Below are 25,597 nucleotides of genomic sequence, written 5' to 3' on the forward strand. Positions count from 1 at the left end.
ACCTCTTTCTGTTATCAGTGTTCTGCCTTTGAATCCCCAGTACTAGGAATGATCACAGAGCACCCAAGACCACAGAAACTTACAAATCAATGGTCTCATAAAAAGGTGTCCCATACAAAGAGTCTCACTGAATGTGATTTTTACACTCAGACAGAACTGCTGCAGGGCATAAATGTTTTCCAAATCAGGCTCTAGGTTAAGTGGCTCCCCCAAGATGCATACAGCTGGGGAGCCATAACTACCAAAAAGGAAAAAGCCACTTTTATCCCTTCCAAAGTCAGTGCCATAGCCCTGAGAAGGAATTCTCAAAGTAGTGCAGCATATTTTGGTAAAGAAAAGCATACTCCTATTAACTTTCCAGAGAAAATGGCTTTAAAACCAGGAAGAAAATTGTGGCCAAAAAAGGAGAGAAAATCTCATTTCTTGGGTGACTCTTAAGCTCAGTTTGATTTCTCTGTCCATTTGAGGCTGCAATCAGCAGTATCAATTTGCTGAAGCAAAGATAATCCTAGAGCATCTATCCTGCACAGAAACATGTCAATAGAAGGTGTCTTAAGGAGGAAAACAGGTATTTCCACTCACCATCCTGATTCATAGTCATGCCATAAAAATCAAGTATTTGTTCCCTCACATTTTCTCTCTTTAAAAGGTAAGTAACTTGCAAACTTAAGAAATATATATAAATTATAAATATGGTCCCATATTAGACCAATTATGTGTATTCTTTCTGCATAGCTGATTCTCCAGAAAAGCAGACATAGTTAAGTTGTGAATATTATATTAGCAGATACTCAAATAATAGGTTTTCATGTCACTCTGGAAAAATGTTAATGCTGTCCATGACTGGGGTTAAGCCTCATGAAAAGCCACAGCATGATAGCATTACCATTTTCAGATGGTTGGTGTTCTTCAAGAAATACCCACTGTCAACTCTTTCCATCAAACACCTTTATGCTGCCAAGCTCCTGCGTCTGTAAAAATGAATAAAATAAATGTAGAAAGTTCACCAGCTTAAAATAAAATGAAGCACTGCACTGAGTGGAATATTTCTAGATAAGTTACCAAAAAGCAGTAGAAGATTACTCCTTGCCAGAAGTTGAAATAAAAAAGAATCTGGCTGCTGTCATGAAAGTACTTGATGTCTACTGATGATTGTTTTCATCACTTGCATATGTTCATCACTTGCATATAATTTCCCAGGGAAGACCTTTATTGCCTGGTAAGAAAAAATAACTCTTTCTTAGCATTTAATTCCTTCTGTTATGAAATAAGTCATACTATATCCTAACTGCCTTTTTTATCTCCAAAATCCATGATAACATGAAATACAGAATATTTTTTTGGAAAAAAAATTCTCGGTTGGTTATATGTGTCAGCTGGAACTGCTCAGCCTTCCTACCTCTTAGGATCAAGACACCATGTAGCTTTAACCTTAATACAGGGGGTTTTATTTTTGGATAAAGCTAGTAAACAAAAGGGAAAAATTAAAAGTTTCAATTCTTTCAAACAAAATGCAGAAGGAAGAACAACTTGAATGTGAGAAGCCATGAAGCTACTACTGAGATGTGCAATAAGGAAGAAAGCTTCAGTTCCTGCCTTTTCTCCTGTCATCATAAAATCCTGGAATGGGTTGGGTTTGTAGAGACCTTAAAGATCATCCTGTTCCAACACCCCTGACAAAGGCAGGGACATTTTCCACTAGACCAGGATGCACTAAGCTCAATCCAATCTGACCTCAAACATTTTCAAGGCACAGGTACTCACAAGTTCTCTGAACAACACATTCCTATGTCTCACCACTTTCACCATAAAAAAAAAAAAAAAAATCCTATTTATTCCTTATCAGAATCTGGCCAGTATCATCTTCTGCACATGTATGTAAGTGATGCTACCCTCCCCTTTCTCCACTTTGCAGCATTGTGTCCTCCTAGATTCTTCCTTACCTTTCAGCTGGTTCTGCAGTTCTTTTGCTGAGTAAAAATTGCCTCTTTACACACAGAAATTTAATAAAAAGAAATAGCCAAGAAGGGGAATTGGCTAAATTCTGCAGTGTCTTTTGCCCATCTATTAATCCCTAATCCCTGCAGTTTCCTATGGTGTTCATATAGGAAAATAACATCTGCTTTCCTGTCTCTTTTTGAACTGATCAGTGATGGTGTCTTCTGACTATTTCCAATGGAGAAGACTGGGCCAGGCCTCAGGGTAAGCAGGAGAATGCACGAACATCCAGAATCCACAATCAGCCAGAGCTTTGCCATACCCATTTTGGTACTTTATATAACCCCATAGCTTTAAGTTTGGTATATACAGTGATAGTTGCATGTGTGTGTTGGAGCACAGCCCCAGCCAAGCCAGCCAGGCTGGAATTACCCTGCAGTTCAGCTGAAGTTCAGAAAACCTAAGTCAAAAAGAGAAAGGAAGCATCCCTCTAACCCAGCTGCTGCAACCACCCTCTCAGCAGACAATTTCAGCATTTTATGCACCAACAGGCAATGGTAAAATAAATGGCCTTGAGCTCAGGATTGTGTCTCCCTACTGCTCTGTGGCTGCCTGGGGAACCAAGCACTGCTTCCATTTGTTTCACGCTCATCCAAGAAACACTCAGGACTTTTCTAGCAGCACCATCACTTAATATGCATCAGGGAGGGAGTACTCAAATTACCATATAAGCCATCCCCCCCAAAATACACAGATGTTCTTCCCCGCACATGTGGCTCTGAATCCTATTTTAGCAGAACAGACTTGAATCTACATTCCTATTTCAAAATGTGCTATAGTGAGAAAGAAATAAACACTATTGCCCTGTTCTCCTAACTGTTGCAGAGCTCTGTGAGAATTCTGGTGCTTTCAAAGGCATCCTCCAGCTACATCTCTCCCAAAGGATTACCTGTCTTATGGACCCCATGGACATCAAGGTGTGAGACAACAGAGAGCTCAGTAGAAGTTCGAGCTTCCACCTTTTTATGCACAGACCTGCAGGGATGGGTCTACTACAGACCCCAACAGCATTTTCAGTATATTGTAGTCACGCACTTGCAACAGTCCCTTTTGTGGGGATTTGAGGTGACTGACTTGTTCCTCCAACCAAAAAAACTCAAACCCCAAACAAGCAAAAAAAAAAAAACCTCTCCCCAGCCCCCCAAAAAAGAACGTACCAGGAAACCTCTGAAATTCCAGGTAGAGTTAAAAAAGATATATTCCCAAGGGACAGCAGCACTCTCACCTTCCTCTGCAGCTGGTAGAATCCAGGAGGAATTCTGGATACACAATAGCAAGCAGATATCAGGGCACTCTCTGGGTTGTAATAAAACAAACTTCATATTTAAAACAGACCACATGGATTGGATCCCAAATCACATGGCAAAATTTCACCAGTCTTGGGTTAATCAAACATGGCAAGTAGTGAAACAAACAAAAAGCAAGCAACCAAGCAAAACTAAAAGAAAACCACAACAAAACCCCAAAAAAACAACACAAACAGCAATTTTTTCTGTTTCTTAAGAACCAATGCCTGCTTCTTCAACAGCATCAGAACAACAGGTTCAAAGCCAAAGTACTCTGGCAAGTTCAATTTGTTGAAAATATATAGAATGTGTAAATGTATATGTGTACTTTCACAGTAAACTTTGAATCAACAATCTTATTTTAAAAGATAAGCATTGATACCATTGCAAAAAGTCCTCTGCAACATTAATCAAGAGGGAAAAAACCATCAGTTTCCCAAGTATACTGAGAAGACATGAGTTATACCTAAATGTATTTCACTGAACTACTACCCTGCTCTCACGAAACTGTGGTGTCAACTGATTAGGAACCAAGTGATGCAGTTAATGGTAAAAATAATAACTGGGATAAAATTCAGAGAAAATATCTGCACTTCAAAAAGTAGTAACAATTTCCTCTGGTATAATGAGAACAGTTCTAATGAGTTAGGGATGAAAATAGAAAATGTTAGAAAATATCATCTAAAAAAAACCCTGGTGAAATTTAATTGAAGTTACCATATTTAAATATCAAAGAAAGAAAATACATAATAGATCTTACTACACTGGCGATGCAAGTAATGAACTACATTCTTGGTATTATTCTGGAAAATGATCTTTAACTGCATTTGTGCAGCAGAAAGAAATCATTAAACTCCAAGAACTTCCTGGCTTTCACATTCTGATGTTTTTGTATTGGTAAAGCAATGGCAATTACACCTTTACATACCTTTACAGGTATCTTTCTAAGATATTATTTGTCTCAATTTTCAGTTGCAGTAGGACACATCCATATGGACGGACACATGGAATTACTGTTGTCAAGGTAAGGACAGGGGAAACTTTAAAGTTATTGCAGATAAAACATTACCTTCCCTCCCTACCACTCTTTTTTCTTTAAGGAAATCTTTAAAGTGGACTGAAAAATCTCATGTACACCCATGCCTATACTTATATATGATGTAGGTCACAGAATTCAAATTAACTACCCAAGACATTTTTGTATGAGGCATAAACAAGTCATGTAAAAATACACATTTTATTATGTACATTTTAGAGGTTCAACTTAAACTGAACAGTTCTTCCTTTTTCAGTTCCATCTTTTGCCTCAAGACATGGTGCTGCTGCTTCCAAATATTCTTCTTCAGTTACCTGCAGAAAGATACCAATTTTGTTATATTTAAAAGAATTATTTCACTCTCCTTGATCCTGAAAATACTCGCCTCATACAGCCACTGTAACAAGAAAGAACAACCTACAAAGACTTAATCTTCTCTGAAATTAAACAACCTGAAGGACAAGAATATTCAAACTAAGTTCAGGGAAAATGAGATGGGGAAGCCTCAAAACATATCCTTGGCTAACAAGTTTCAGAAGACATGAAGTACTTTTTTTTCTGCCTCTTGCCAAAGAAATAAGTAAAATTATTAATCTGAAGGCTGTAAAACAGCTGCTCTTTAATACTTACAAAGACTTCCTATGTTTAAACATGTCTTTATAGTGGTTATTTGGTCATATGTGAGTTATGATATATTTACTTCCATTTACTTAAAATATTTTTAATTGGACAAATCATATCAATCAAATAGTTTATGATGTATTTTTTAAATGACATAATGCATTTTAATAACAGACATCAGAAACACTGCTACCATGTTCTCTAATAAACAAGCAGATAGATTTCCTATTTCCATTCACCTGTGAATATTTTCATTCCTAAACTTATGTTCTTGAGTATACTACCCACCTCTAATCATTCAAATTGTCCTCTATCAGAGCATACCTTTGTATTTGGTACCATGTACTTCCAACACTAGTAAGACTTACCAGCCTCTTTGATCTTTCCAGCAGTTTGTGCCATACAGTGTGGTGAGCCTGTGTGAAATGTCATGAAATGATGTTAACACAGGTAGAAAATAAACTTCTCACAGAATAGATTCTGACAAATGTATAGAAATGATGGAGCAAAACCACAGTAATGTCCAGTTCAAATGCCACAACTTAACAATTTTGGTGTCCAATTTGCCCATATTCATGTGGGGGATTTGAATAAATGTCTACCCATCAGATGCCCCATCCCTGGAAGTGTTCCTGGCCAGGTTGGATGGAGCTCTGAGCAACCTGGTCCAGTGGAAGGTGCCCCTGCCCATGGAACGGGAATTGGAACTGTATGAATCTGAAGGTCCCTTCTAACCCAAACCATTCCATGCTTCTATGATTCATCTACTGTGTGGAATCCTTGAGGAGTTAATTGGCAAAAATGGGAATTATGCTTAGGAAGGGAACACAGAGATGACCTGAGGAACCCTTGAAAACTTCTCCAACTAAGACAATAGCACATGTACTAGACCACAACGTCAAAATCATCTAAGTCAACAGGAATGGGAATAAAGACTCCTGCCTCCACCTTGAAATCTGCAAAGCCTTTGTTTACGACTCATTAGAGCTAGGATTTTTTTGTTGTTGTTGTTGCTACATTTTACTTTGGTGTCATGAAATTCTTGGAATGGTATATTTATCATGAGTATAAATACAAAGTTCTGCTCTTTTAAGCACTGTCAGTAGCCTTGATGTCAGAAGACTGCCATGCACAACTTGGGCAAGAAGAATTTATGTAAGTGAAACAACACTTTCCATACTAAAAAATAGTATCATGGCCCTCTCATGCAAACTTTTCTAGTTCTGACTGCATAGCCATAACAGTTGCAGGAAAATGAATCCCAAATATCCAACACAGTCACCATCAGGAGTCCTCCCTTGCTATGGTTCTCAAACTGTCGCCCCTGACTTTCCTGCTTTCAAGTGTTTGAACATTTGCAGACTGATTCTCACGCTGCTTCATGTAAACAATGTGTATTCTTAGAATTTATCTGTATGTTTTGCATAGTTGTTCTCTGAGAGAGAATTTGACTGATGGTCATAGTGACCAATGGAGTCAGGAGGTTGTAACCTCCTTGGGCCAATCTGGGCCCTCTGTAAAAAGTGTATATAAGTAGATTGGAGTCAGATAATAAAGGAGCCTTCCATGTTTGACCCTGCTGCTGCCTGGTGTCCTCTCTGAGGGTTCACACCCACATCGCAACATGTTACCCCTCTAAGTGAAGGGGTAACATCTGGGGATCTGACTGTGGAGAATCCGGCCCCCTCATCACATTTGGTGACCTCTCCATGTCTGAACGGCACATCTGAACACTGTCCATGTCTGAACGAACCCCTGATGTGGGAGAACAGGTCACACTGGTGACCTCCAACTGTGTGAGAGACTGCATGTCGGGTGGACCTCTGTGCCCACTGATAGACTGCAGCTGCTCTGCCTGAGATAATCATGGTAAGAGGTATGATCTCTAAACCCTCCTCAGATCATGAGGCCCTCATGTTGGACTGTCCTGGGTTGCAGTGCAGGATGTACACAAAGTATTTATTCTATCACCATCTTCATGAATTGTTAAACCAAGTGGGGCAGTGTTCTAGCGTTCCCAAACCCCCTGCCTTTGGGCTGTCTTCTGCTAATGGCCCATCAACACCTTGCCCATGACTCACAGATAACTCCCTCCAGGAGTTATCTCTGTTTAATGTTTAATGGGCCATCAAGGACCCACGTCACAACTCATCATCCCATTGTGAGATGCTCCACCCAGGGGGAGGAGCCAAGCATTCTCACCTGGATATAATCTGGGATTTGGGACAGTACAAGCAGCCCTTACCTACTGGATTCCCAGAGGACCAGAGCTACCAGACCTTTCTACAGGATCACTGTTTCAGGAAGATCACTTCATCTGGACTGCTTACAGCATCCCGCTCATGTTGTATTCTGACTCTGTCAGTGGTCCTTTGTGTTATTGCATTTATTTTATTTTATTTTCACCTTTTCACCTTTCTTCTTTTTATTAAATTGTATTTCTGACTTGGAGGGTCTCACTCGTTTTGCTTTCAAACCACGACATTTTTTTTTTAATTCACCCCTTCTTCTATTACCATCTACATCATATCCAAATCAATACATTCTTACAAAGATATGCATACACATAGAGAATAGAACGTTACACACTCTTCTCACTTAAAATTAAGTCTCCCTGTGGTACACAACGGGTTTCCCCATCTTTCTGCATTACCCACCAAGTGTGACCAGGTCCTTGAGCAAAGACAATCCCACAGATGGGTCTGCCTTTTCCTGAGGTGGGATTTATCCAAACAGTCTTCTCTAAAATGCCTTTCATATGTACTGCAGGGACTTTATCTCCATTCACTGTGTGCAAGGATTCAGACTGGGCAGGACCACCTCGATTGATAGACCCTCAGGTGTTGACCATCCAAGTAGCTTTGGCTAAGTTCATTTCCCAATTCTTGAAGGTCCACCCGCCAAGTGCCTTCAGGGCAGTCTTTAGTAGTCCATTGCACCTTTGAACATTTTCGGCAGCTGGTGTGTGATAAGGAATGTGATATATCCATTCAATACCATGTTCTCTGGCCCAGGTGTTTATAAGGCTGTTTTTGAAATGGGTCCCATTGTCCGACTCAATTCTCTCAAGGGTGCCATGTCTCCATAGGACTTGCTTTTCCAGGCCCAGGATGGTGTTCTGGGCAGTGGCATGAGGCACAGGGTAGGTTTCCAGCCATCCAGTGGTGGCTTCCACCATGGTCAGCACGTAGCGCTTTCCTTGACGGGTTTGGGGAAGGGTGATGTAGTCAATTTGCCAGGCTTCCCCATACCTGTACTTCAGCCATCGTCCACCATACCACAGAGGCTTCACTTGCTTGGCCTGTTTGATTGCAGCGCAGGTCTCACAGTTGTGGATGACCTGGGAGATGCTGTCCATAGTAAGGTACACCCCTCGGTCACGGGCCCATCGGTATGTCGCATCTCTTCCCTGATGACCTGAGGCATCATGGGCCCAACGAGCTAGGAACAGTTCTCCCTTGTGCTGCCAGTCTAGATCCACCTGTGATACTTTCACCTTGGCAGCTTTGTCCACGTGCTTGTTGGTGCAATGCTCCTCATTAGCCTGGCTCTTGGGTACGTGCACGTCCACATGTCGAACCTTCATGGTCAGTCTCTCTATTTGGGCCGCGATGTCCTGCCAAATGTCAGTGGCCCAGATGGGTTTTCCTCTGTGCTGTGAGTTGGCCTTTTTCCAGTGATTCAGCCATCCCCACAGAGCATAAGCTACCATCCATGAGTCAGTGTAGAGATAGAGTCTTGGCCATTTCTCTCATTCAGCAATATCCAAAGCCAGCTGGACAGCTTTAAGTTCTGCAACCTGACTCGACCAACCTTGTCCCTCGGTAGCCTGTGCAACTTGTCGTGTGGGGCCCCAAACTGCAGCTTTCCATTTCCAGTTAGCGCCTACAATTTGGCAGGAGCCACCAGTGAAGGGAGTGTATCATCTTTAAGTCTCCGGTAGCTCATTATATGGTGGGGCTCCCTCGGCACGTGTTACTTGCCTTTCTTCTTCTTCAGACGATAATCCAAAATTCTCACCTTCCGGCCAGTTTGTTATAACTTCCAGAATCCCAGGGCGATTTGGGTTTCCAGTACGGGCGTGCTGTGTAATGAGAGCAACCCATTTGCTCCATGTGGTGTCAGTGGCGTGATGCGTGGAGGGAACCTTTCCCTTAAACATCTACTCCAGCACTGGTAATTGGGGTGCCAGAAGCAGCTGTGTTTCAGTGCCAATCATGTCTGAGGCAGCTTGAACTCCTTCATAGGCGGCCAAGATCTCCTTCTCTGTGGGAGTGTAGTTGGCTTCGGAGCCTCTGTAAGTTTGGCTCCAGAATCCCAATGGTCGGCCTCGAGTCTCTCCATGCACCTTCTGCCACAGGGTCCAGGACGGACCATTGTTCCCGGCTGCAGAGTAAAGCACATTCTTCACATCTGGTTCCGTCCTGACTGGGCCAAAGGCTACTGCATGAGCAATTTCTTGCTTGATCTGAACAAAGGCTTGTTGCTGTTCAGGGCCCCAGTGGAAATTGTTATTCTTGTGGGTAACCAGGTAGAGAGGGCTCATGATCTGACTGTACTCAGGAATGTGCATCCTCCAGAAGCCTATGCACCTAGGAAAGCTTGTGTTTCCTTCTTGTTGGTAGGTGGGGACATGGCAGTAATCTTGTTTATTATCTCTGTGGGGATTTGGCGGTGTCCATCTTGCCACTTGACTCCCAGGAACTGGATTTCTTGAGCCGGTCCCTTAACCTTACTTTGTTTAATGGCAAAACCAGCTTTCAACAGAATTTGGATAATCTTCTCTCCTTTCTCAGAGACCTCCCCTGAGGTGTTCCCCCATACGATGATGTCGTTGATGTACTGCAGATGTTCCAGAGCCTCACCCTTCTCCAGTGCAGACTGGATCAGGCCATGGCAGATGGTGGGGCTGTGTTTCTACCTCTGGGGCAGTCGGTTCCAGGTGTACTGCACGCCCCTCCAGGTGAAAGCAAACTGGGGCCTGCACTGTGCTGCCAAAGGAATGGAGAAGAAGGCATTGGCAATGTCAATGGTCGCATACCACTTTGCTGCCTTGGACTCCAGCTCATATTAAAGCTCTAACATGTCTGGCATGGCAGCGCTCAGTGGTGGCGTGACTTCATTCAGAGCACGGTAATCCACCGTCAGTCTCCATTCTCCACTGGACTTACGCACGGGCCATATTGGGCTGTTGAAAGGTGAATGAGTCCTACTGACCAGCCCTTGGCTCTCCAGTTTATGAATCATCTCATGTATGGGAATCACAGGATCTGTGTCAGTGCGGTATTGGCGACGGTGTACTGTTGTTGTGGCAGTTGGTGCCTGTTGTTCTTTGACTCTGCAGTCTCACAGCAAAGGGGTCATCTGAGAGACCAGGTAAAGTATTCAACCGTCTGATGTCTTCTTTCTCCACTGTGGCTATCCCAAAAGCCCAATGATATCCTTTCAGGTCTTTGAAATATCCATTTCTGAGATAGTCTATGCCGAGAATGCATGGGGCCTCTGGGCCAGTTGCGATGGGGTGTTTTTGCCACCCGTTCCCAGTTAAACTCACTTCAGCCTCTAATAAAGTCAGTTCCTGGGACCCTCCTGTCACCCCAGAAATAGAGATGGATTCTGTTCCTACATACCTTGATGGCATCATGGTACATTGGGCCCCAGTGTCAACCAATGCCATATATTCTTGTGGGTCAGATGTGCCAGGCCATCGGATCCACACAGTCTAGTAGATCCGATTGTCCCTTTCCTCTTCCTGGCTAGAGGCAGGGCCTCCCTATTCCTGGTCATGGCATACATTGCTTTCCTGTACATATGTTTCTGAGGTCCCTTCAAGAGGATCAGTCATATCATCATTCCTGTACCGTCTGGAGTTCTGAGAGACTGGGGCAACATTGATTCTAGATGGGCTTCTTGTGGTAGGTGTTCCTCTTTTCAGTTCACATACCCGGGCTGCTAAGAAGGAGGTGGGTTTTCCATCCCACTTCTTCATGTCTTCTCCATGCTCTCGAAGAAAAGACCAGAGGTTACTTCATGGTGTGTATTCTCTCTCCCTGGCTGGGGGACACCTGCTCCTAATGTCAGAGACTCTCGTCAGCTCTGGTGAGATATGGTAAATTTCTTCCTTAAGTTCTTTTTTCAATTTCTGATGGCCTTCTTCAATCAAGCTCCAGACTTGCTCAGCCAGTCATGTTTCCACAGACGAGACATGGGTGTGAACTGGGGCGATGACAGTGTCCTCATAAATCCTTAATTTATTAGCCAAGACACCCACCTTGTCATTACCTTCCCTCCATTGCAGTGTTGCCAGGTAACGAGTAAATTTCTGGTCCAAGCCGTGAAAATCTCAACCACATCCGTGATGTGCACTGGACATCATCTGGGCTTTTAGGAAATCTCCGGTCTTCTGAAAAAATGATCTCCAGCACAGCCAATTCCCTCAGGCATTGGATACCTTGTTCTATTGTGCTCCATTTTCCTTGGTGCACTTGGAGGTCTTCTTTATAAAGGTATCTGTCTTTCTCACTTGTTAGCAGTCGTTGCCAGAGGCTGAGAGGTTCTTGGGTTTTCCCAATCCCCTGGTCAATGACCACGTCCCGGGACAGTGATCCCAGTTGCCTGGCCTCAGTTCCATCCAGAATGGTGTCATTGGCTGCAGCATCCCAGATGCAGAGCAGCCAGGTCAGGATGGACTCGTTGGTCTGGCAGGTGAATTCCCTTCGCAGGTCACGCAGCTCACCCAGGGATAGAGAATGAATAATAATCTCTATCTCTGTCTCTTCTGCTGGCTGCGAAGGTCCTGCTGCATCCTCGTCAGTCACTACACGGACTGATTTGCTCCTCGACTTCTTTTTCTGAGTGGTGGCAACTGCTACTGGTTTAGGTTGCTCCAGTTCAGTGACGGTTTGTGTGGAGATGCTGACGGCACCTTTGGTTCCCTTCCCCTCTGTGACAGTCTGCATAGATGTGGACACTGTTGCCTCACCTTTGGCTTCTTTCCCCTCTCCAATGGTCTGTGTAGATGAGGACACTGTTGCCTTGCCTTCGGTTCCCTTCTCCTCTGTGACAGTCTGTGTGGAGGTGGACACTGTTGATTCACTTTTGGCTTTTCTCCTCTGTGATGGTCTGTGTAGATGAGGCCTTTGGTTCCCTTCTCCTCTGTGACAGTCCGTGTAGATGCTGATGCTGTTGCTTTGCTTCTCCTTCCCTCTTCCTCTTCCTTAAGAACACACTGCATCATACCATGTAGTGTTTTGATCCTAAGCATGGTGTAGAAAAAAAAAGGGCCACGCAGAGAAGACAAAGCAGGACTAACAACAACATCATACTGTCTTTGGCACCCAGAGGGTACTCAATATTTTCAAAAACTGCTGTGTTATGCCTGAAAAACTGGGAAAAATCATTCTTTACTCCTCCCCACAGGGGCTGGGTGAGATTGTTGAGGCCCCAGATGTAGCATCCTAGACCAGAACACGAATACAAAACTGGATATATATTCAGAATGCTGTTCACTGCCTCGGAGTTTATCAAGCAATGGACATAACAGACCAATAAGGCAATTTTAGTACCATACCGTGGTCTATGCAGGAGCATTAAGACCAGCAGATAATGCCCCATGTTTGGAAAAATATACAGAGATAGGTATAAGACACATGTAAGCATGTTGAGCATCACAGCAAACAGGTGTCTTCTAAAAAAAACCAAAACCCTTTAATTCTGACTTCTCTCAGTACCTCTTCGCCCCACTTTGGTCACCAAAAAGTATGTCGTGGTTTGAAAGCAAAACGAGTGAGACGCTCCAAGTAAGAAATACAATTTAATAAAAAGAAGAAAGGTGAAAAGGTAAAAATAAAATAAATGCAATAACACAAAGGACCACTGACAGAGTCAGAATACAACATGAGCAGGATGCTGTAAGCAGTCCAGATGAAGTGATCTTCCTGAAACAGTGATCCTGTAGAAAGGTCTGGTAGCTCTGGTCCTCTGGGAATCCAGTAGGTAAGGGCTGCTTGTACTGTCCCAAATCCCAGATTATATCCAGGTGAGAATGCTTGGCTCCTCCCCCTGGGTGGAGCATCTCACAATGGGATGATGAGTTGTGACATGGGTCCTTGATGGCCCATTAAACAGAGATAACTCCTGGAGGGAGTTATCTGTGAGTCATGGGCAAGGTGTTGATGGGCCATTAGCAGAAGACAGCCCAAAGACAGGGGGCTTGGGAACACTAGAACACTGCCCCACTTGGTTTAACAGTTCATGAAGATGGTGATAGAATGTACTTTGTGTACATCCTACACTGCAACCCAGGACATGGACCTTTGGCTTGAGGTCTTACAGAGGGAAGAAGCCTCTGTTCCTGGAGATGCTCTCCAGAAATTGTTCTATTATGCTAGAACTCATAGGTCTTTTGCAGCCTTCAAAACGTTATTTTCTACAGCAGAGTGGGAGTCGCTGGGTGACCATTTGTTTCAGGTTTTCTTTGCAGATTACAGTATGAAGCTATTGGAACTCATAGCGACATGGAACAGGCTGGAGAAGGTGCTGCCTAAATTGCAGCTTTCCAGCTCTGAGGATGGCTTCAGCTTCATTGGGCTGGGTGCCAGGGGAGACGGTGGAGTCATTTCTCCTGTTCCTGCCCCAAGGAGCCGGGCAGAAAAACCGACCCCCCTTCCTCAGAAACACAGCAGCATGGTGGGAAGCCTGCCTGTACTCGGCACACCTGCTGAGGTTGGCACGGGGTCTGCAAAGCAGACCCCTTCTCCACCCATGCCTCATTGGCGATCGAGTGTGGGAGAATTTGGGGCCAGCAAGAGCCCTGTGGGACCAGCGTCATCAGCGCCTCCGAGTCCCGTGCCCCAAAAGTGGCAGCAGAAATTCGGGGCTTGCGAAAGCCTCAAAAAACTGGTCTCCCTGAGTCCCGAGCTGCAGAAGATGTGGTGGAGGAGGCGAAAGGTTGCCTCCCTCACTTTCCCCCCTGTACTTTCCTGACCCAGGAAGTGCCAAGAGCCCTCTTGGATGGGGGGGGGAGGGGGGCGGCGCAGGGTGGTTTTCGCGGACTGTTCGCACTGTGGAATTTTGATAAGATATTCCATGCAGCAGGATGGTGCGGGGCTTCGTCGTTCCGGGGCGCTGGGTGGGGTAATCCCGGATCCTCGCGGGGACTTGCAGGGGATGCACAGTTCCAAGCAGTTTGGTGAGAAGCTGAGTGCCCCGCGGAAGCGGCGGGGGGGCCCACGGAGCCCACGCCGGGGGGCGGGTGGCCCCAGAGAAACGGCGGGGCCAGCCCAGGGTGGGCAACGCTGTCTGCCCAGCCCGCGTGAGGGGGCGTGGCCCTGGAGCAGGAGAGATGCCTCCCACAGCGGCCAGTCCCACTCATGAGAAGGGGCAGGGCGGCCCCGCACCAGGCAGCCCAGCCAGCCAGCACTGGAGCCGTAGCCATGGCTCCATGGAGGAATGAGGAGCTGGGGCACTCCCCCAGCCCCCCTCCTCCCTGTGCCAATTGTGGCACTTCCCCCGAATCGCCTGCGCCTGTGGGGGCAGTGCTTGACAAGTGGGACATGCCTCCTGCAGCACTGCGATTCCCCCTCGTGCCAGGTCAGGGCGGCATGCAGCGGGCGGCGGCCACCGGTCCAAAAGCAGCACTGAGGGACACACCCCTCCCCAGTGCTGCGATTCCCCCCTCTGCACTGAGCAGAAGCAGTGCGGCAGGGGCAGATGCTGTTGATCCAGAGGCAGCTTCTGCTGATCTGAAGGCAGCTGCAGGCTGTGTGGTGTTAATTTTAAAGGAACAGCGTGGCACAGCCGATGACAAGCAGGTGTTCCCCTGCTGTAAAGGGTCCCGGGGTGCCGGGTCCCCCTCAGTCTCGGATGATGTCCCAACCGAAGCTGATGCTGTGGGCGGCTGTGGGTCAGCACAGTGGCCCCTGCAGGGCAGCAGTGGATTCCCCAGCTCTGCAGGTGCAGTGAGACAAGCTCTCATCCCTGTCTCCGTGGAGCACATGAGATGGGATTCAGAGGCCCATGATGTCTTGTCTAATGTTCAGGCCAGCAAGACTAATGCTCAGGTCAGCAAGAAACAAAGACAGAGAATGCAGAAATGGATCACTCCTTTGTTTCTTTGTGGATGGTGTGAACGGCCAGGTCACATGGCAAATGTCTGCAAGACAATTCATGTGAAAGGCCAGCCTCTGTCAAATGAGCAGTGGGGCACAAAGAGGACGCGTGCTTGGACACAAAGGTCTTCCCAGTCCCCACAGCTGACGGAGGTCTGTTGGAAAAGTTCAGTCCCACACCCACCTCTCCCTGTCAGAGTCCCTGAAGGGACCAGAATTGTTTGTGTTTGAGTTCTGTTCACAGGACAAAGAGTCAGTGGTGAGAAGGCAGTTGCTCTGAAGTTACTGGGCTGCCTCAAGTTCACTGGACTGTTGCTCTGATCAGAGACTGTTCTGGAACCATTTGGAATGGACATTGCAATTTTCTCCTTTGCTGCTTGGCAGCTGGAATGGACTGTCCTTCAAGACACATTCGTCGTCCTTTGTGACTGGGTTTGGGAGCTGCTGGACCAGGATCCTGGTATCTTCAACCAGTCCTGGGAAGTTTCTGTGTTCTGCATCGTAACAGAACTCTGGGGACTGGAGGTTTTTATAACACCTCCAAAAAGCCAGTCCTCAATTGTGAATCTGAATTATTGTTTTGTGTGATTCATTTGTATCCTGCAGGTACCATTGGCAGATGAATGTCCAATCCCTTGCACATTCTGGACTGGGTCATCTTGCCCCATCTGCCACAAGGCGGCAAAAATATTGTTTGAAAAAACAAACAAACAATCAAAAAAAATTTTTTTTTTGAGCTAATTGCTCGATTTCAGCAAAAGATGGTAATTGATTGATTTACCAAAAGATGGTAATCAATCATTTTTGTATGAGCTCATTGCTCGATTGATAAATGCAGGCAACAATGCTTATGAATTTAATGGGTGCAGATTTTTGTAGAATTCATACTCTCAGTATTACGGGAGAAATTTGATCAGAGGTTTGCAAGCAGTGCTTTTCTGCCAAATGCTCTGGAGCCATGAGCTGTTGCTAGTGGCAAAAATCCTTTGGATTTTTTTTTTTTTTTTGCGGCCCAAAAATAGTCCAAACTTAGTGCAGGAACCCACTGTCTTTACAGACAATTTGAGGAGGACGAGGTAGGCCATTGTTGCTTGGAAGGATGGTTTTGAGGGGCAAGTTTTGGAAGCCCCTGAGGATGGGCAGCCCATTTGGTTGTATTGGGGCTGTTGTCATGGCATTTCAACAGTTTTTCCAGGAACCTTTTCATTGAGTCACGGATTTAATTTCTGTGGCTGACATGGCACACAGTTGGGTTGTTCAATTTGAAGGGAGACAGCAATGTTGTTTGTTCCATTGGCTGAAGAACCTTTGACGAGCCACAGAGGCCTGGTTCTTCAAAACAAAAACAGGGAATGCAGGGCGAAACCCCGCAAATTTAATTGGCAAAGGTTTTGCATGCCATTGAGCACCTTACAGGTGCCACAGAATTTCACTAACCCTGCAATGTGAAAAGCAAGAAACCGTGACCAAATGAAGGTCAACAGTGGAGAAACCACTGAGAGATCACTCTGATGTCGATGACACTGAGTGTCACTCCGATGGTCCTCCCATGGGAACAGAAATTAAACTATGTTCATTTTCTTTTTTCCTTTTTTCTTTTTTTTAATGGTAAACGAGTGAGATGTCGCCCCTGACTTTCCTGCTTTCAAGTGTTTGAACATTTGCAGACTGATTCTCACGCTGCTTCTTGTAAACAATGTGTATTCTTAGAATTTATCTGTATGTTTTGCATAGTTGCTCTCTGAGAGAGAATTTGACTGATGGTCATAGTGACCAATGGAGTCAGGAGTTTGTAACCTCCTTGGGCCAATCTGGGTAAAAAGTGTATATAAGTAGATTGGAATCAGATAATAAAGGAGCCTTCCATGTTTGACCATGCTGCTGCCTGCTGTCCTCTCTCAGGGTCCACACTCATGTCGCAACATGTTACCCTCAAAGTGCAGGGGTAACACTCAACTATGAATTCCATCTAGCTACCAACACAGCACCTAACAAAGACGGGAACATATTGGCATAATACTAAGCCTTCTGATGACAGTTTACATACAATCCTTCAAAGTCTCTCAAAACAATCTATATTGTTTTCATTCCTCTCGGTGATGGACTTCTGTATTGACCACTGGAGTCAGAGAGGTGTTCCTCTCAATGACCAATCCTTGACCAAATCCCAAATACTATCTAAACCCTAAATCATAATAATTTGCCTTGTTTTCCCTGCTTCTACCTGACGGGTGAGTGTGATTCATTTCGTGTCCCTAACTGTGACAGGAAAACAGGTAAAATGCTCTAACTTAAAGAGGGAAAACCTGTGCAAAATGGATTACTTACCTTCAAATGGACTGGCAAGGACACACCCTGGAATCTCCTTATCAATTCACATTGGTCAGTCTGAAGATTATGGGCTGCCGTTATCTCATACTGAAAACAGAAACTTGTCCTTGGAATATGTGGACCTTCACTAACATCTACAAAGTCACCAAACCTGAGGGGACAAAAAAAAAAAAACAGCTTATATGCCAAATATATTTGGAGCAAAATACAAGGTTTAATTTTTGATTAGCAAATTCCAGTCAACAGAAAGAAAGTCCACAGAAATCTCCTGCTCAGCATTTTTAAATTTCCTAAACCAAAAGTACAGGTCACACAATTTCCTTAAAGGAACTTAGGAAATTTAAACCCCAAGTCTAGGAAAGGATCTTAGGTTCAGAAAATCTTTGATGCCATGTTGGCTCTAAAACTGGGATAACTGTCATTAACCAGAAGAAGATTTTTCTCCAAGATTGCCTCTTTTCCACAGTACAGTGTTTACAACCTGCACAGCTATTTTCCTTTCCTGTTCTTGGAAAACTGCAAATCAATGAAGAGAGACAGCACAGAGTACAGTAAAGAAATACTGAGAATGAACCTCTCCCAGAAATAGGTAAGGCCTTTTTCCCCTTTATTGCACAAATCAGAGTGGAAGGAAGAATGACACAACATTGTTCTAAAATGTCAAGAACCACCACTGCAAAGACATGTGTTCCTTTAGATAGATGTGGACCACAAAAACAAATTAAGAACTCTTTAGACAGCTACAAAACTGAATATCCTACAATGGCCTAAGATAGAGAATTGCCTGAGATACAATACAAGTTTCCTGCCTCCAGACTAACAACTCTGTATCTTAGGCTGTATCACCAGGATGCTGTTCTATTCTCATCTCCCCCACTACAAAGCAGCAGCTTGCAAGTTAGGAAGATCTTGACATCTTTGAAAGAAAAATCCATTATACAATGCTAACCCTTGTTTCCAACCAGGATTTCATTTATATTTTATTTAGCCTGTCAAGCTCTAGAAATTTATTTAGTTTTCATGTAAAAGCACTGAAAGCAGTAAGACTTCTCTGCACTTACCACCCTTAACATAATAAGAAACAGAAATGTAGTATCACAAAGTATCACAAAATAATGGTTGTTTTAAAAAATCAAGCAAACAAACCGCCCCAAGCAACTTAAGACAGACACAGACAGTAATGAATACAAGTGATCTTTAAATTTAAAACCATCACAAGTAACTTGCTCTTCTCACTTGCAGTGAGTACTTGCAATATACTCAAATGTACCAATGAATCATTACAAACTGGGAGTTCAGTTTTGCTCACCTATGTAATGGTACAATTCCATCCACATTCTGAGAAGCTTTTCTTTCTATCATCTCCATTTTGTATCTGGACAAGGAAAAAAAATTAAAAATCCTCATCTTTAACATCTAGTTCTTATAAGAACACTTCAGAAACTAATTTAATTTATTTAAAATTCCTAAAAATCATGCTTGTATTTATGTGAACTTCAAGACTAGTTTAAATTCCGAATGACAACACATATTGAAATGCTTCATTAACAGACCTGTTAGTTAACCTCAGTTCATGGAAAAATTACAGAGATTTATTGAGCACTACTGAAAGGCACTTTAAAAATAATGTTATCATCAGGCACAGTCAACATAGGATCCTGAGACAGGATGTTTGGGAATGGTTTAATACTGTGCTGGGAGGAAGTTCGGAGTGGACATTAGGAAGTATTTCCTTAGGAGATGGTGTTCAAACACTGAACAGGCTTCTTGGAGTGGTGGTTGATGCCCCAAGCCTGTCACTGATTAAGAGGCATCTGGGCAATGCCTTTAATAAATTGCTGTAATTTGTCAGCCCTACATCAGTCAGGCAGCTGAACTAGGTGGTTATTGTAGGTCCCCTCCTGTTGAAACATCTATTCCAGTCTATTCTGTGCATATTTTATATGAGGGCCATGCTCCCACAGCAGAGTTTTATTCAGAAAGACACGAAGGACTACTACTACAATTAAGTCTTTCAGGTCACTTGTAAGACTAGAATACACCATGAGACCACCTAAATTGATTTTATGCAATGCGTAGCCCTCAACAGCTGGTCACCTGCAATACAGCAAAGTGTCCTCTGTGCTTTCCATACACAGTATCTAAAGATACCATCAAAAGTCAGCTCCCACCTGCTGTCAATGCAGCCAACAATGTGGAGATGATGATCCATGTGTCACATTAAAATCACATTCAACATTAAGCTAAAAAATTTGCTATTTTGCAACTTCACCGTAGTTTAATTTTCGTTCACAAAATGATAAATTATTTATCATTTTCCCCCTACATCTCTCCAACTGCCAAAATGCTGTGGACCAGAAACATGGCTAAGGTTTTTTTTTTTGGTAAAAAAGACCAAAGGTTTTGAACAAACCTGTTTTTATAGCACAGACCAAAGTATTTTATCCATTTTTCCCCTGCAGAGTTCAAAAACTGCATTTCATCAAATCTTCATTTGAGGATACCAGGACATGAAAAATGTACATTTCTTTAAACATGGAAGCCTTTCAGCAAAGGCTACCATGTCAAGGCTAACCACCAGAGTTTCAATTTAATAGTAGTGGAATCTTGAAGCTCACTAGTGAACAGAAGAAGTCTCAGTCTTTTAGTCATAAAACAACATCCAGTAAAGGTGCCTGGTGTTGGCCTCTGGAGAGAACAATAAGAACTAAGTAAGTTGGTGGAAAGAAAATGGAAGCAGGCTCATTCAAAGCAGTGGGAGAAGTAGCTTCTTACTTCACCTGTCACATCTTATTTTAGATTTATAAAACCTAAGATTTCAAGCAGAGATTTGACTTGATTTCTAATTGCCTCTTTGAAAGAAAGGCAAATTCAGACACTCACATATTATGCTGAAACATTTGACGTGCTACTTTTGCTTCAACACACAGTATTTCAAAGGGCAGGTCTTGATGGATCAGCTTTTTGGCATCCCTTGTAAGAGAAGAGAAGTTGTCCTAAAGAAAGGACATAAAAACTGTAACCACCTTTTCACAGCTATAGTGAACAGATAAAAGCACAGCAAACATTAAATGTTAGTCAAAACCACAAAGATCATCTACTAAAAACCCCAAATACAGCAATTTTACTATTGGAATGTCCTACTATTATCATAGGAGCTCTACGGATCATCACTGTTTTAATGAAGAGATGCAATGCCCAGTCAACTCAATAGGCATTTTTCCATCAGAAACAATATTTATTAATTAAACTTCCCAGGTTTTCCCTACATGGTACTACATACAGTCTTGCTACTGCTATATACTCATTTACATATTTTGTTTCCCAGAGAGTGGTGTCTTCACTTACAGATAAGCTCTATTGTGATAGATCAAAGTGAAAAAAAGGTACTGAATATTTAATAAATAAAAATTGGCCACCCTTGACCAGAACCCAAGGTTCTGTGTAATTCAGATTTACTCGTAAATAAGAAATTGTTATGAGGTGAAATTACATTTGAAATGTCACGTAGAAAATACTTCTAATGAAATTACTTCAGCTACAAGATCATATTAAGAAAAATTCTGCATTGTACCAATATTGCTTTGTAGCCATACACACCTCTGCTGGTTTTTGGTCACAAGAACAAGAGTGGGCACCAGATGGGTAAAATATCTGCGATCACAAACAGTTCTGAGATTTAGAGTATTCAGATTACTAGATTTACTGCAGAGCATGAAACATAAGCAAGCCATTAAGGAGAGCTGCAGCAGAATATGCTCACAGATTTTATTCAAAAACAAACTGATTCCACTGTAAACCACCAGAAAACATGCCTTATACACACTTTCATTTTCGGAGGCTCTACTTGCACAGAGACTGTGGCTGCATCTACATTACCATGCAAGAGTGGCTGAGGAGGAACAGATCTATATACAGTAACAAAAATGGCACCGAGGTCCCAAGAGCCTCATCAACTGTTTCTGAACTTGTACTTCAGACTAGAATGTTCTCTAGCTCCCCAGACCTAAAGCCTGAAAACATGTGGAAGACAGTACAATGTTTATTCTTGCCTGAAAGGAAATCTGAGAGCATTCTGACATAGCACCAGTGTGTGCAGGGATCAGCTCCCAAAGAGTATTCCAAATGTGCACTAACAAAAAGGGAAAAAAAAGCTGTCTCTTCTCCCCTATTAAAAAAGAACAACTGGACAAGGACACAAGCCATAGAACTTTTTGGGTTTAAATTTGAAAAATGCTTACGTTTGTTGGTTTCCAGTCATTCAGTTTATTGTCCAAAATTACATCGTAACAGAAAGCTCCAGAGATCACTGCAATTCCAATCCAAAGACAAAAATATTCATGTTTGTAACTAAGTATGTATTTCACAATCATACTATATTCTTACAACAAAATGAATGAAAAGAAAAAAAAAAACTGAATTATCTCTATAAATTCATCATAATACAAAAGTTTTCAGTTCTGATTATACTATAAAATGGCAGATTGAATTTGTGTTGTTTTAATTTCACTGAATGAGAAAGCAATTTGAAAGGAGTTTTAATGCAATGTCAGTATAATAGAATCCCAATAAAGAGGAGGAAAAATACACTGCTTCCCAAAACTGCATCTAACACTGCAGAAAAAAACCAAAACCACTCACTTTAAAAATACTTCACCATTTTTCCATTGCATTCCTCATAAAACAGATGTGAGCTATTAAATGATAAAGAGGAATTTCTTCCATAGAGAAATCAGACAATATTAGAGCTGTTTATCCATGACACAAGCATGGCACAAATTTCTGATAAAGGCAACACAAATTTCTCTGACAGTTGTTAGAATACTCTATTGTGTATATTGAGTTACGGCTATTTAGAAATCAAACCTACGAACCAAATAAGATCATACTATTTCTGTACATGCAGTATAATGATACAGCTGAGTATAGCCAAGATTATTCCAAATTCTGGTAGAACTGAAATATTTACCTGTACTTATCAATCACTACAAATGTTAAAATTGCTAAAAAAGAGAAGCAGTTACTGCACTCCAGCCACCAACCAACCTTCTTATATATTAAATGCATAATTATGCAGGTTTTGTTATTGAAACTTCTTCTCTTGTGCATTTTCTCCCTTTTCTAAATCTTAGATCACAGATGAGCAAAAGTTGTTAATAAGCTTGTTTGTACCTCAATAAGCTTCCAGTTTGGTGTAGACATTGTCATTTTTAGTAACTCAAGTGCTGGGCAAGCTTATCAGTTATTAGAGCAAATTCCACAGAAACATGTCATATAACATCTAGAAACCTTGCTCACGTCACTTCACAATACAGAGGTTTAGTTACTAATTTCAGCTATGAAATCCTAAGTGGAAAGGTCTGAAACCCAGTGGCTGCACAGATCAATTTTCTGAACACTGATAACAAAATTGTTTTCAGTGTGGTTATTATAAATTAAAGGCAACAACAACAGCATGTAATACATGTATCAATGCTAAGTACCATCAATCATCAGAAAAAGAGCCTCTGATTTTTTTCTAAGTTTGATTATTAAACACTTGCTCGAGAAGCAGCAAAAGACAATCAATATAAAACACTTTTATCACCTGGCACTTCTGGAGCTTTAACCAGGTTGACGGAGTATTCATCCTTGAACGCTCGTTTTAGTACACATGCCATGACTGTGGCACAGGAACGCCAATATGCCTGCAAAGAGAACTTCAGAACATGAATTTATTGCCATAAGCTAATTATTCCAAAAAACCGATCAAAACTTAACTGGATGATACACAAACCTAGCTGCCAACCCAAGCATTTCACCCCTGGAATTGTTGAAGGCCAGGCTGGACAGGGCTATGGGCAACCTGGTCTAGTGGAATGTAGCCCTGCCAACGGCAGGGAGTGGAACTGGATGAGCTTCTAATGTCCCTTCCAACCCTAGATTTTCCATGATTCTATGATTACTTTCTTACGTGTTTAAACTTATATTTGGAGATGCTTCTCCAAACAGGATCAAATAAAAAAATCAAAACTGCACTTAAAATGCAAGCCAGTTGTAACTCTGGAGATATTTAAATCTGAAATCATAGAATAATACAATTGAAAGGAAAGCCAACAATTCACGTAGCCCACACACTGGTCCAGCTAATGATAGCCATGATGCACCATTAAAAAAAAAAATTAAATGTCTGAACTTTAATGACAAAAAAGTTCAAGAAAGTAGACAGGCATTGAAAGCAGACAGGTGCACACAGAATCAAGTGGTCATAATCAGAGCCACCTGGAATGAGACAAGTTACAGAGAACCAGGGTCACCTACAATGGAACAAGATAATGACTTACCTTGTTTACTTCCTCTGGATCTTCATCTTTGAAGGTAAGGAACCGAATTTCACATGATTTGGTCAGGGGTCTGTACATGTCCCATATTTCACCATCCACAACAGCCAGAACAGAGTTCTTGCAATGCCATTCGCTTAAATCTAAAGAAAGTAAAAAAAAAAACTAAAGTATTAGTTATTAACCATATTTCTCAGGATCAGCAGTTCAGACTGCTGCATTTTTAACAACAGCAAGTTTCACATTTGTAAATGATTTGGAAGGATGAGCAGTGAAAAAAGCATCCAAAAATTAACTGTTTCTATTTCAATTGGCAGGACAACATTCACCATGAGGGGCTAGTTCAGAAGTCCATCCACTTACGCATAGCACAGTTGTATGGTGTAGACAGAGCCTTGTTCATGACAAACACACTGCCAGGATGGAACTTCCCAGTGTATTTCACTTCAATTTTCTCAATTCGTGGGTGAAGAGACAATTGTCTCTCTTTCTCTTTGGTGAAGAGCTCATTACGCATCCGAACCACCTCATCAGGTGTCAGCTGAGAGAAAGCTGGTGTGGAGATGTACCCTGGTGACAGAGAGATACTGAGTAAGCAGTAATCCCGGAGTAAGCTATCTGGAGGTGGGTCCAGCAGAGCATCCCTCTGATGAGGAAAGGCTGAGGGAACTGGGGCTGCTCAGCCTAAAGAGATGACTGAGAGGGGACCTCATCAATGTCTGTCAGTGCCTGCAGGGCAGGGTCAGAGGATGGATCAAACACTGCTCAGTGGTGCCCAGCAACGGGACAAGAAGCAAGGGGCAGAAAAGGATGCACAGGAAGTTCCATCTGAACATGAGGAAGAATGTTCCTGTACAGTGACCAAGCACTGGATTGTCCAGAGAGGATGTGAAGCCTCCCTAACTGCAGCTATTGCAGAACCATCTGGATGCAATCCTGTGCTATGTACTCTGGGGTGATCCTACTTGAGCAGAGAGGTTGGACCAGGTGGTCCACCACCACTGTGGTCCCTTCCAACCTCAACCATTCTGTGCCCCACTCTTTAAAAGGTGTTGATTTCTACAACACTACCCATCATCCAACTGTCTGTTTCGGTATGTACAAGGCAGCACTTCTGCAGCTCCAGCAAGTGACCACAGTGGGCCCCTGCACAAAGTCTCAACAGGAGACTCTGAGGCAATAAAAGGGGTCAAAAAGATGATGAGGGGTCTCAATCATCTCTCTTATGAGGAGACATTGCAGGAGCTGGGCCTGTTTAGTTTGGAGAGGAGAAGACTGAGAGGGAATCTCATTAACGCATAAAAGTATCTCAAAGGCGGATGCCAAGAGGTTTGTGCCAGACTCCTTTCAGTGGTGACCAGCAACAGGACGAGAAGCAATGGCCATAAACTAAAATACAAGAAGTTTCACTTCAACATGAAGAAGAACTTGTTTTCATGAAGAGGGGCAGAGCACTGAAATAAGCTGCCCTGGGAAGGTGTGGAGTTTCTCTCCCTGGAGACATTCCAAACCCACCTAGAACGTTCCTGTGTCACCTGCTCGTGGTGACCCTGCCCTGGCAGGGGACTTGGACTGGATGATCTCCAGAAGTCCCTTCCAACCCCAACTACTCTGTGGTTCTATGCGAAAGTCAATGTCGCTCCCTGGCTGCAAAGGCCTTTCCCTCAGACAGGCCAACTCCCCCGCAGCCTAATACGGGGCACCTCAGCCTCTGAAAGCACCGCCGCAGTAAGAACCCGAGCTCAGCCTGGCTCCACACTCGCGGCTCCCTGCTCCCTCCCGCAGTCTCGGCTCCCTCCAGCTCCCTCCCAAACTCACGGCTCCCGGCCCGCAGCCCGCGGGCGACCCACGGCCCCGCCATGCTCCACTGCCCCGCCACAGTGCCTCCTCCCGCGG

General features: G+C 43.3%; 1 protein-coding gene across 2 annotated transcripts; it reads right to left on the bottom strand.

Annotated features, from left to right (window-relative positions):
• Nucleotides 1–4,502: 4,502 nt before the first annotated feature.
• MRPL39 (mitochondrial ribosomal protein L39) lies at nucleotides 4,503–25,597 on the bottom strand. 2 transcript variants are annotated; one of them, XM_083885219.1, is made up of 10 exons: nucleotides 25,520–25,597; nucleotides 24,065–24,271; nucleotides 23,705–23,844; nucleotides 22,969–23,068; nucleotides 21,623–21,690; nucleotides 20,265–20,377; nucleotides 18,691–18,756; nucleotides 17,379–17,532; nucleotides 5,310–5,357; nucleotides 4,503–4,634 (listed from the first exon to the last, which is right to left on the bottom strand). In XM_083885219.1, the coding sequence occupies exons 1-10, from the start codon at nucleotides 25,560–25,562 to the stop codon at nucleotides 4,536–4,538; spliced, it is 1,038 nt and encodes a 345-aa protein (XP_083741345.1). In that variant the 5' UTR covers nucleotides 25,563–25,597; the 3' UTR covers nucleotides 4,503–4,535. The 2 variants fall into 2 exon arrangements, with proteins under 2 accessions (XP_083741345.1, XP_083741344.1); XM_083885218.1 differs by having other exon boundaries at nucleotides 22,969–23,080.

The sequence above is a fragment of the Zosterops lateralis genome (genome assembly GCF_965231275.1).
Source record: "Zosterops lateralis genome assembly, chromosome: 2".
Lineage (NCBI taxonomy): Eukaryota > Metazoa > Chordata > Aves > Passeriformes > Zosteropidae > Zosterops > Zosterops lateralis.